The following is a 12952-nucleotide window of genomic DNA, read 5'->3' on the forward strand; positions in this document are numbered from 1 at the left end:
CTTGTGCCAACATGAAAATGTTGAATTAAAAGCCCAGATTTTACTTCAGAACTGGCGGGACATATACCCTCGCGCATTCTTCTGGCAATTATTTGAACTACTTCCACAGTGAATACTAGATAGCCCGTTTTTCACTGAACAGTGTTAGGCACATAGGTCTCATGTTTGCATTAAACCGAACTTTCCCATTTTTGAAACTTAGCACAGATTTTATTTTTAGTCTATAATTACATCTCTTTTATGATTTAAATGTGCTAAAATATTTAACTCAAAATTGCAAATGTTGTGGATATCGAATGCTATGTAAGCGGACATTTACGGTGGTTACTACCCAATCTTTTTTTTTTTTTTATATATATATAGAACATTGATATGCACATTTTTCTGCTTACTTTTAAATAAACTAACTTTAATTCTGTGACTTTACTTAGGTATTCAACTCTAGTGAAATGTCCGGTTTTTTAAAAACTATATATATATATATATATATATATATATATATATATATACACTTAGATAAATACGTTATAATATACAAATACCAATTGGCAAACAAATCATTTTCCCGTTCACAATACTTCGATATTTGAAACAGTTTCGAAGGTATGAAAAGCATTGCTGAAGTTTGCAACATTGCTGAAATCCTTAATTGCGAAAATTTCTTGTGATTACAGCTACTAAAAGCTATTGCTGTATTGCTATGAAAGAGCAGGAAAACAATAATCATTTTTTTTAAAGATTTTGCACAAATACGCAATTTTCAGCAGTTTGGCGAATTTAATCCATTGTATTTACCATATCTCCGAAACGGTTTGAGATATCGAAGTGCTCTAAACAGCAAAATAATACGTGCATTGCAAACCATACAAGAAATTAGACATACTTACCTAAGGATGTTTTCGAAATAAAACGTTTCGAAAAAATATATAAATTTTCCATTCCTTATAACTTGGTTTCATAGGTTACAAAACACACTATATCACGACCATGGTATCTAACGCTAAAGTACATTGGAAGTGCATTGCCTCGTTCATTTCATTTGTGCCGGAAGTGTCGTAGAGGCTTCCAAACTTTGATTGTTTGTGATACTATAACATCCTTAGTTTGCAACACTGAATAATAAATATAATATTTTAAGTTTTCGATTGACATTTTGATTTGAAATATGTAATCATCTGACGTGTACCTTTTGAAAAATACATAACTTTATATTGGGTTGGCAACACTGTTTGTTGGATATTTCTGTTTAATACGTGCAAAGATGTCCGTCTTATTATAGTTGCTTTGTGCAAAGTTTCACGTTTCTCCTTCTTTCGGTTTGTCCGTTAACGTGGTTGGACATTATTGAACAAAATTTAGTTTCCATGAAGTAACGGATAATTACCGATAGTTATATTGAACAAGAAATCAGTATAATCAGGCCATTAAAATCTCAGTTCACTTCAAAGAAAAGTCCCCGCATAAACAAATGCGCGCTAAAAACAGAAGATGGCGCAAGTATTCAAACGCATATATTGTAATCACGCTCGACTCTAGCCATAGGAGCTAAATACACGGTTCTGATTGGTTGAAGTTATCAGTTTCTCGCCACGTAGCATACATATAGCACAAATAAAACGCCACCTACTGTCGGTCCTCGCAGCTGAGAATGCTAGCGCACGGGCTAGTAATGAAAAATCGCTTTTGATGTGGGTTCAAACCCGACCCAAGGAAAGTTTCTTTTTTTTTAATTTTCATAACACTTTTATCATTAAAATAAGATAAAAAAATACTCATTTGCCCTTGTACGTAATACATAACGCATAAAAATGTATTTACTTACGTTACGAAACATGGCTAAGCAAGCGTCAGCGAGCGAAGGGGATTAGAAGTCCCGCGGGGCTCGTTTTATTCCACCTTGACCCCCCATTATAATACCACGTGACATTACGTCTCACTCGAGTGGTGCAACTTTGATGAAAATCTAACCTCATCCACTTCTTTGTGACCAACTTAAAACACGGCCCGCTCGGGAGAGTAATGCTCGCGGAAGTGTTTTATCGCGCGCTACTCTAGCCAGCTGCTTTACGCGCTATCCTAGCCAGTTGTTTTAAGTTGGTCACAAAATTTATATCATGGAGTACAAGGGGAACAAAACGAGCCCCTAACCCGAGTTTCTAACCCCTTCCTACTACTACTACTTATCTGCACAAAAGTAAGTAAATCCTTTTTGAATATTATTTTCATATTATTTTAATTTAAAAAGTGTTATAAAAATTAAAAAAACTCCTCGGGCCGGGTTTGAACTCACGCCAAAGGAGATTTTTGTTACTAGCACATAGCGCTAGCTCACTCGGCAACAAAGACCGACAACAACAATCGTTTGATTTCTGCTATTTGATTGCAACATGGAAAGAAATGGATAACGCCAACTAATCAGAATTGTGTTTTTCGTTCCTACTTCCGGGAGCATTACTCTCCTGAGCTAGTCCTCTTAAAACAGTTGTCTAGGGTAGCGCGTGAAAAAATGCTATTCAAACAACGCTAACCAATGTATTTTGTTTATAATTCATCCTTACAGCTTGTAACTTTAACAATCGTATTCATTACTTTATTATAATTATTGTTTATATTTAAATCTTTGAACACGAAGAGTTCAGTGATTTTTAAATTGAGAGAAACAAGTTGTATTCTCGATTTAATCAGTGGTAGTAGAGTAAAGTGAACGTCAGTAGTTGGCTAAATTTTGAGGTCACTGTATTTGAATTATCTAATTTTGTAGATCAAGCCCATTCTTCTGTAGAAAGAGCCGGTCTCTTGGGAGGAGTTCGAATGCGTCTTTTGGAATCTAATGACCAGTTCCAGTTGGAAGGAGAGACCCTGGAAAGAGCCATTAAAGAGGACAAAGCCAAAGGATTGATTCCTTTTTATGTAAGTAGCCATTTTGTGTCCACAGGTTTTCTTTGTTACAAGCTACAAAATATAGTCTTATTTCTACTTTCCAAACTTGAGAAGGATTGAAATACCCTTCTCTTACTGTTTTGGAATATTATCGTTTCTTTTTTTCTTTTTTTTAAATAGTTACCTTCCAAGAAATGACTACGGATTTAAATTGCTAAGAAGTTAAATACTTTAAAGAGTTTGATATCTTCCATCAGTGGTGTATTTAGGATTTTGTTTCGGGGGAAGCTATGCACAACATGAGAAAGCAGGGGGTCAATTGCTCACCTGAGTTTGAGAATTAAATATATCAGTATTTTAATTTATGCATAAATTGAAGTTTTAATGGCAAGAATTGCAGACTGGTGAATCTTATGTGATATGATACACACAAAAATTTAGCAGTGAATTTATTCTGTTAATAGAAGAAAAAAGGCCTTTTCGCCAACCTTATTTCCCGGGGTACTTACCCCCTCTTGATTTTCTTTAATTCAAACATTTGCCTTTCTTTATAACTAAACGATGTAAATATTTCTTTGTTGTAATAAGTAAAGTCCCGTTACCTCGGTATCGGTGCAGGTTGGTGTGGAACACCAGTTTCGCTTATCAGCTTCTCTTAGTTTTGGTGTTACTGACGACGGCCGATTTGAATCACAACTAACAACGGTCAAAAGTATGATAGGAGAAACGAAAGAAAAAAAAACTTAATTACATGGAATTAAGTTTGAAAAATACAGTGTATAAGCATAAGAAAATGGAAAGTCGACGAAATTCTTAGAAACTGTAAAAGGGATTATTGTTGCACATATAATGCGAAAAACTAACAAATTTATTTGAGGGAGGGCATGAGCCCAATAGCTTCCTCTAAATACGCCTTCCATCATCTATTTTTAAAACTATTAATTTAAATGCAAACTTATTTTCTTTCTTTTTCCATAATAAGATTTTAATGATTTCTTGTATTTTTTTAAAAAATTGTTCCTTGCTATGTCAAAATGCTTTTGTATTATACATTATTTTAATATTACTTAAACTTGATTTATAAAGGGCAGATCATGAAGTATTTTTTTTATTTTTTATTATTATTTTTTTACACGATATTATTATGGTCTAGGACGTGAAAATTGAAAGAGAAGCACTTTGGAGTTTGCACTGTAGTCGACAGTCTGGTAATAATATTATAGAATTATGAAAATAGTCATTACAAAAATCAAATCATTCAGCATTTTCGAAAAAAAAGTTACATACAAATTTGCAAATTAATGTTTCTACACCTGTGTTCTGTTATGTCTTGGCAGTTTTTTTTTTTTTTTTTAATTTTCGACTTGCAATTTTGACAATTCAGACTTACTTTTTATTTTTTAAAAAAATAAATAAATAAGTGATGACTGGATCTAGATCTGCACCTGAAAACATAAAATCTCAATTGAAGTTGTAACAGAACAACAAATAAACCAATGGCTGCTCTTCTTGGAAATCACGTCGTCAAAAATTAAACTTTTATCATTTCAAACTAAGAGAAGACAATTTACGTAATGCTCGAATCAGATAAGTACGTTATGTAACTTTTTTTGTTAGTTTTTGAGCGGTAAAAGTTTAATTTTTACGATGTGACTTTCCTCAACTGCCAAAAACACTTTCCTCAAGAACTGCCAAAAACAAAGAAGAGATAACATATTTATATTTATATATTACTGAGTAATTCAATTATTTGGTGAAGAAACAGTTTAGGAAATATTTAAAAAAAAAAAAAAAAAAAAAAAACTTGGCAATGTTTTGTCATAAGTTTATGTATAATTCCAGAAGCTTTAAAATTAGATATTGCAGTTTGTTGGTGGTTTTCGTTCAACATTTGTCTGTAAAACATATAACCTCACTTCTTGTTCATCATAGGCGTAGCTACGGACGGTTCGGTTGTGCCTATACATATTGTAATAAAATGCTATTTTATTTCTTCAATTGTCCTGCATTCTACAGTTTTCTTATCTGTAATTCTTTAATTCCTTGGAATAACATTTTGATTTTTAATCACTTAAAACCTAATAAAGTGAGCAGCACATGAATGTTCTACTCAGAGGGTAGACAGACTTTAAATATCTTTTTGTGCACACACCCATATGAAAAACTCTGACCACATTAGTTCTTGAAATTTTAATTAACGTAATTTGTGTTTTTTCACAGGCAGTAGCAACTTTGGGAACAACGAATACCTGTGCTTTTGACCAGTTGGAGTCTTTGGGACCAGTATGCAACCGAAACGATGTATGGCTTCATGTTGATGCTGCTTACGCTGGTACGTTATTAATTATTGATTTGAACGAAACAAACGTCTTATTAGTTCCCTTTGCATGCCGTTCACCGCTTAGAATTTAAGAACAGAAAAACTGATAAAGTTCAAATTCTCACGATATTTAAGGAAGGAGAATTATAAACTAAAAGCTTTGATTAAACGGTATATCTAATTTATCGTGTCCTTGAAAGGTAATGGCTCAAAAATTGAATTCTGAATGAATGGATGGTGTTATTTATTATTATTATTATTATTATTATTATTATTATTATTATCCCAAAGGCTGAGATACCAATCCCCCAAATTATTAAAGTATTTCTCACATTTAATTTTACACCTCTTTCCATCATAACACGTGAGATCATTAATAAAAAAAAGCCTCAAGATTCAGATTGCAATCACGCAATCTTTTTTAAATGTAGTTTTTTTTAACGTAAAATTAATAACACTAGTTAACAAATTTAAACTTTTTGTTTGTTACATGAGAAAAATCACCTGATCTTAAAGGAACTTTTTGCGCTGAATTCGAATATGCACTCGGTTTCTCTCCATCACGTACAGTTTTCCCGTAACAGAGGTATTTTCGGGAAATTCCCTCAAAAATTTCCCTTTTTCAGATATTTTATTCACCTAGCTCCTGTCCCCTTACATATAGTAACATAGAAATTATACCTAAGTATACCTTGATTTATATTTAATAAACCCTAAAAGTTTCGTAAAAATCGCTTTGTTCTTTCTAGAGAAATAAATATATTTGTATGTATACTGTGTGCACTGTTTATTGCACCTGATAGTAATGCTTTCAGATCTCCTGAGTTGGGGTAAAAACGATTTGCTTTATTACTACAAACACAGACATAAAAATGAATATTTACAATAGTCAACAACACACTTGTATTGCTCTCTGTAAATTAGAAACGTGTATAAAAATAGAATGTACTTCCAACGTATATTTTTTTTAAACGTACAGTATATGTATATCTTAATACATATATATACAATTCTCCAAGTTTTTTCGTTTTGTTCATGAAATGGTTATCAATATTTGTTATCAAATGTAACAGAATGCAAAAGAACTTCCACTTCCCGAGCCCCCTACCAACTGGGAAAAGATATGGCCAAAAGACTCTGATGATGATCATGACCTTGATGAACCATCGACATCAACATGTACATCCAAGGATCCAACGTTCATCCCTGACTGTGTTCGCGAGCCACATTTCATCCGGCAATGTGAACTTAATGACCTAGTCCGTGATTTGCACCTGACAAAACAAGAGGCGGAACTTCTGGGATGAAGGCTCCAGCAGTGGAACTTATTGGATGCAGAAACGAACATATCAGTGTACAGGAAAAGGCATGTTCAATTTTCAAGCTATTTCTCAATGCAAGATAATGTGTGCGTATGTACGGATATAAATGGGTTGATGGCGGAGCTAGGAATTCCTTACGTTCCAGAAGAATGGAGGTTATTTATCGACGCGTCAAAGGTCAGCCTTAAAGCTGTCCTTTTACATAATGGAAATAAAAAACCTTCTATACCACTTGCGCACTCAGTGAAGATTAAGGAATCCTATGACACCATGTCAACTTTGCTAAATCTTATAAATTACAAGGACCATTGTTGGCAAATATGTTGTGATCTCAAGGTAGTTGGTATTTTATTAGGACTGCAGTGCGGTTACACGAAGTACCAATGTTTTTTATGTTTATGGGATAGCCGAGCTGATGACAAACATTATGAAGTGAAGGAATGGGAACCTAGAGTGAATTACGTACCTGGAGAATGCAACGTCAAATACGCTCCTTTGGTAGATCCTAATAAGATATTACTACCGCCACTTCATATCAAGTTAGGACTTATGAAAAACTTTGTCAAAGCCATGGACACATCTGGTGAAGGTTTCAAGTATTTGCGAGATAAGTTCCCTAACCTGAGTGATGCTTAGATTTCAGCGGGAGTGTTTATTGGTCCCCAAATTAGGAAATTAATGCTTGATGATAGCTTTGACAGCAAGTTAAACAGTGCTGAGCTAGCTGCCTGGACAGCATTTAAGTGTGTTGTGCGCAACTTTCTGGGCAATAACAAAGCTGAGAGTTACACAGAAATCGTACAGGACATGATACAGAAATACAAAGAGTTGGGTTGTAGGATGTCTTTAAAAATCCACTTTTTGCACTCCCACCTCAGCTTCTTTCCTGCTAACCTAGGTGCTCTCAGCGACGAACAGGGGGAAAGATTCCACCAAGATATAATGGCAATGGAGAAAAGGTACCAGGGACGATGGGATCCTTCAATGATGGGGTACTATTGTTGGGGTCTTGTTAGAGAATGCAAAATTTCTTACAAAAGAAGGAAGTAGTGTACGTTTTTGTAACCCAATGGAAGTTTCATATATTGTGATAGTTTTGATTGTCTTTTCATGACCTTTTGGTACATTTGTATTATTGTTTATTGTAAATTGTCACACTTGTAAATTATATTGTATTATATTTTATATATGTGTTTGTGGTAATAAAGCAAAACGTTTTACCTCAACTTAAGAGATCTGAAAGCATTACTATAAGGTGCAATAAACAGTACACACAGTATACATACAAACATATTTATTTCTCTAGAAAGAATAAAGCGATTATTACGAAACTTGGAGGGTTTGTTAAATATGAATCAAAGTATACTTAGGTATAATTTCTATGTTAGTATATGCAAGGGGACAAGATCTTGGGGTGTAAAATAAACGAAAAGGGAAATTTTTGAGGGATTTTCCCGAAAATCCTTCTGTTACGGGAAAATCGTACGTGATGGAGAAAAACCGAGTGCATATTCGAATTCAGCGCAAAAAGTTCCTTTAAGAACAGGTATTTCCTTTTATGTAACAAAACCTTTGTTAACTAGTGTAATTAATCTTTGTTCACTTTAGGATGTTTCAATTTGTAAAGCAAAAAATAAAATGTAAAATTTTTGTAGCACTTTGCTTGTTCCCCGAGTCTCAGTGATGTAAAAGATATTTATAACAAATTTCAAGAATATTGGATAATATTTAGAAGTTGCACACTTTGATCAGTTTTGTTCAAGTAGGCAAAAATACGATTTTTATATGGCAATTACTTTTATTTTTAAAACTGGACATCAGAAACTTAAAATAATACTAAAACTAGACACTACGATTAATAGGTAGTATGATAGACAAAACATGTATTATATTGATCAACTTTGAATGATGCAATCCCTCATTTTGTTTGCTTGGTGACTATTTTTCCGTGATGCTCGACTATTCAAGGACTTTTGTTGCACGTCTCTGACTTTAATCTTTTAACATTTTTATCAGAGCAATTCTCCGGTACACTTAATTGAAAATTATTTTTCTTTTACTTTTTAACTGACCTAAATTTCCTATACACCTCGATATTCAGTTATCAGTATTTTACTGATTCATTTTTTACACGTATGTTTGTTAAAATTAGCCTATATTTAGGCATATGGCTATTTTAATTTGACAACCATTAACCAAAAACAAGGCTACATGATAAAAAGTAAGACATATTTTCTTAAAGATATAGAAAAAATTGCATAATTCCATAAATTGTAACCTTAAAAATTACATCAAGTTACACAAGTAAAAGTAAATAACAAAAACATTGAACTTAGTGAATCTAACGTTTGAACAACAACCTTTGTCTTTGTTTACTGATTATGGAAAACAGATCAGCAATGTCCTCATATATCATAATTTCTTTAAAATTTCAGTCTCGTTACTTAAAATTAGTAAATTATTTAACAAAGTGTCCCCCATGCTTGTCCTGAGGCGATTTTTTACAATTTTGATCCGACTCATGGTTTTTCAGCTTGTTACAGAGAGTGAAAGTAGAATTCTGTAGAACCCAGTTAAGTTTGGAAATCCCCAAGAGCTGCTGTAAATATCTGTATGGCTTAATAAAACCTCATTTAATTCCAGTTTCACAGTTGCTTCCATGCTGTCTTCAATTTCCTCTCCATCTAAAGCTTTATTTATTTATTTATTTATTTAAGCATCTAGTTTACTACTATTGTTTTTGTCTTGCTGGAAATCTTATTTTTTCGGTTTTGGTATCAAATTAGAATGTCTGTTACTGTGAGAGGCCTTGTATGAGTGAACAGATTTCTAGCTCAGCTACTGTTTCTTCACTATCAAAATGGTAAAAGTCACAAAATTCTTGTATCATATTTGACCGGAGACTTTCATTCAGTTCTTTGAGTTCACTTCTTTCTCTTCAATTAGAGATCGGTGAACACCTTGGACTACTCTACCTCTTTTTCTTCAATTCTAGGCCAATGGGCATCTTATGGACCACTCCACCCCTTTTTATTCAATTCTAGGTCACTGGGCATCTTGGTGGACCACTTCACCCCTTTTCTTCAATTCTAGGTCAGTGGGCATCTTAGTGAACCCCTCATACCCCTTTTTCTCCAATTCTATGTCAACTATAACAGGGGTCAAAATGAAAGATTCATGTAAGTAAATATTTAAGGAACTTAAGATATTGCCTTTACTCTCGTTATACATATGCCGGTCAAAAATTTTTTGGCTCCTGATCCAAAACCTAATTGGCCAAGATCGCAATCCTTTGAATCATTCCTAAAAGCACAAAAGCATAGTCCGTTTGTTCCTTAAGAGGAGTTTACTAACTAGTTTTAAGGTTTCACCAGTACCATCAGCAAGCTGACTTATGACTAGGTGCATGAAATGAGTATTTGAAATTTAAATTGTAGGTATTATTTATGGTAGCAGATTTAAGTTCTTACAATTCTTATACTGTGCTGCAAAGTTTTCTAAAGTAAAACTGTAATTCATTATTTTAACACGATGAGGCGCCTTCTCGCTATGGCGTTAGATTTGTGTGCATCAATGGCTCGATGCACAATTCCCAGGGAATTAGATAGATAGATCGCCGTGGTCCCGTTTAATGACAAAATGACTTTGATTTCTGTTTGTCGGACTATCTAAAGCAGATAGTGTATGCTGAAATACCCCGCGATATAAGATATCTACGGGAACGCATTCAGCACGCGTGTGGGCAAGCACATTTCGCCGTAGCTTTCGTGTGCAATCGGAGTGGATACTGTGACTAAGATTGTAGATTAGACGGGATGGCCACCACATAGAACATGCGCTGTACCATGGCATTGGTAAGTGTTTTTCAATCTTTAAATGTTTATAAAACTCAAATCATACAACGTATTAAAAAATTACACTTTTGGATTCCTGAGCTTACACTAGTGTTACTTGGTACATGATATGTCTTCCTTTCCATTTGAAATTTCGAACTTGCATTCAAGATGGCAGATTTCGGTATGGCGACCATTGGCGCCATGTACCGTGTAAGATGCTGCCTTCACTAACACCATCTCTCAAAAATAATTTAAGATTTTCCTCTCAGGTTTCAAAATAAAAGATATCCAAAGTCTTCTGATTCATCCTGAATAATTAATAATAATAATAATAATAATAATAATAATAATAATAATAATAATAATAATAATAATAATAATAATAATAATAATATATTATTATTTTGAAAATAGAGAATCGCTTGTTTCTCAACTATACATTTTATAAATATTTTAGCATTTATATTCCCATAAATAAATTACCTAATTCCACAAATAACAGTTAATACAGTGCTATAAATTACACTGACGTGAAAAAAAGTCATGGCTCTAGCTACCTTCATTCATTTTCTATGTTTCTTTTTGTTTTACTGTGCACTTAGTAATTCTTACATATGTACCAAACTTCAGCGGGCTGTATCTTCGAAACACTACCACCTAAAAATCTAAGATCTTGCTATCTGCTTTACTAATATACAGAAAACACCTGGCAAAATATCATTAAGATAGCTGTCGGTGTGTGTCATGGTCGGTTGAACTTACATAGAATGACCCTACATTGGTTTAATATTCTAAGGCTCCTCTTATAAAAAGGGGAAAAAAAACTGTGCAATCAGCCGGTTTCTTGCCTCTAACAGCAGCCTATTGTGCTAGCACTTTGTAGCGTTCTGTTTTCTGATATCCAGTAAATGAAACTAAGGATGTTAGAGAAGTGAGCTGCGATAACTCCGATTCGATTGGCTTGATGCACCTTTTATAAACCTACATTGAGTATATGAGTCAATTTTTTCATATTGCCGATTGTAGTCAAATAAGGTGTCCACCTTCCCAAACGTGTTTGGGAAGTTCGGTGCTGCTGATTGGAGGAATAAATAGTATTATTTCTAACTTCAACTTCAACTTCAACTTCAACTTCAACTTCAACTTCAACTTCAACTTCAACTTCAACTTCAACTTCAACTTCAACTTCAACTTCAACTTCTTCTTCTTCTTCTTCTTCTTTTTCTTCTTTTTCTTCTTCTTCTTCTTTTTCTTCTTTTTCTTCTTTTTCTTCTTCTTCTTCTTATTATTATTATTATTGTAACGCCACTGGTTCTTAATTAAATAGTTCTTGAGCCACAATATCAAAAACAGAACTTTGAAGCGTAAATATCATTTTATTTTATACCTTCGTTTAATATACTTATTACAAGCGATTAACTTCTTAAATATCAATTCTCCTGATAACCCTGCAATCTAATAATCAACAATCTCACTTATTTATATTATTCTATCTTTTGGTAACTAAGGAGCACTAAAAATCTTTTTAATACAATTTTTCTTCTTCTTTACAAAATATGCTCCGTTGTCGCACCTCTGATCACCATTCTAAGATCGGTACAGGTAAATAATAATACAACATACCGTTGTATCTGGCGCCACGAACATGGATTTCATTTATTTATTAACAATAAATGAAAAGAATCCTGGACCGTACAAGTATACACATTTTGATCAGCCCTTGTATATACATAAAATTATATTTTACATCTGTATCATAAAATCAATCACATAATTAAGCATATTCTTTGGCCTTACATTGTAATATAAGTATCAAGGTACATCAACAGAAAAATAACAATAATAATACGGTCCACAATTTTTTGATTCATTGGACTATATTTACTATAATGTGCATAGTTTAATTCATGAAGTTAAATATAATTGCACTGAATTAAATATAAATATGTTCTCTAATAGAATTGATCCAGATGTAAACACGGAATAAACATTCTACGTGAATATACATATAGATCGCATAAAGGGCTTAATGAGTAATTATAGTGTTGTGAACACAATAAAACAATATAGCATACTTTAACATTGAAGAAAATAATTGTTACACTAGAAACATAGTTGAAGATAAAATAACATGAAGAAAAATACAATAAATAAGTTATATAATTATGAAATACGACGTTTATCTCATTTTGAGATTGAGTTCCCTCTATTATACATAATTTATATTAATTTTACTTATGATCTCAGGAGGGACTACATTTTTAACTAAGTCCATTCACATCTTTCTAGTATTTTCGGTAGGTTGCCAAAATAATAAACTGAATAAAGAACACATTAACCATAGACATAAGCAAAGTCGATCTAAAACAAATCTGTCGGACGCCTTTTTAATGGTTCAAGTTATTCGTTCAAAGGGCGCAATTAAGGAACATTGTATTCCGCATTCTTGAGTAGAATCGGATCGATTGTATGCATACACAGAATTTGGATTTCTGTTATTATAATTGCTACCACCTATGAACCGACTTTGTGCATAATTACGATAATTGTTGTTACTTCGATTATAATTTCGGTGATTATTTCTGAAATTCCTA

General features: G+C 33.1%; 1 protein-coding gene across 2 annotated transcripts in view; it reads left to right on the plus strand.

Annotated features, from left to right (window-relative positions):
- The window catches only part of Ddc (aromatic-L-amino-acid decarboxylase), a 113682-nt gene that overhangs the window by 81709 nt on the left and 19021 nt on the right, over positions 1 to 12952 (plus strand). For both annotated transcript variants that reach the window (XM_081741263.1, XM_081741270.1), the window contains exons 7-8: positions 2762 to 2910; positions 5101 to 5212. In XM_081741263.1, coding sequence (XP_081597389.1) covers positions 2762 to 2910; positions 5101 to 5212 — 261 coding nt within the window. The remainder of the gene's footprint in view (positions 1 to 2761; positions 2911 to 5100; positions 5213 to 12952) is intronic.

Source organism: Thermobia domestica, chromosome 2 (genome assembly GCF_964235325.1).
Source record: "Thermobia domestica chromosome 2, izTheDome1.hap1.1, whole genome shotgun sequence".
NCBI classification, from domain to species: domain Eukaryota; kingdom Metazoa; phylum Arthropoda; class Insecta; order Zygentoma; family Lepismatidae; genus Thermobia; species Thermobia domestica.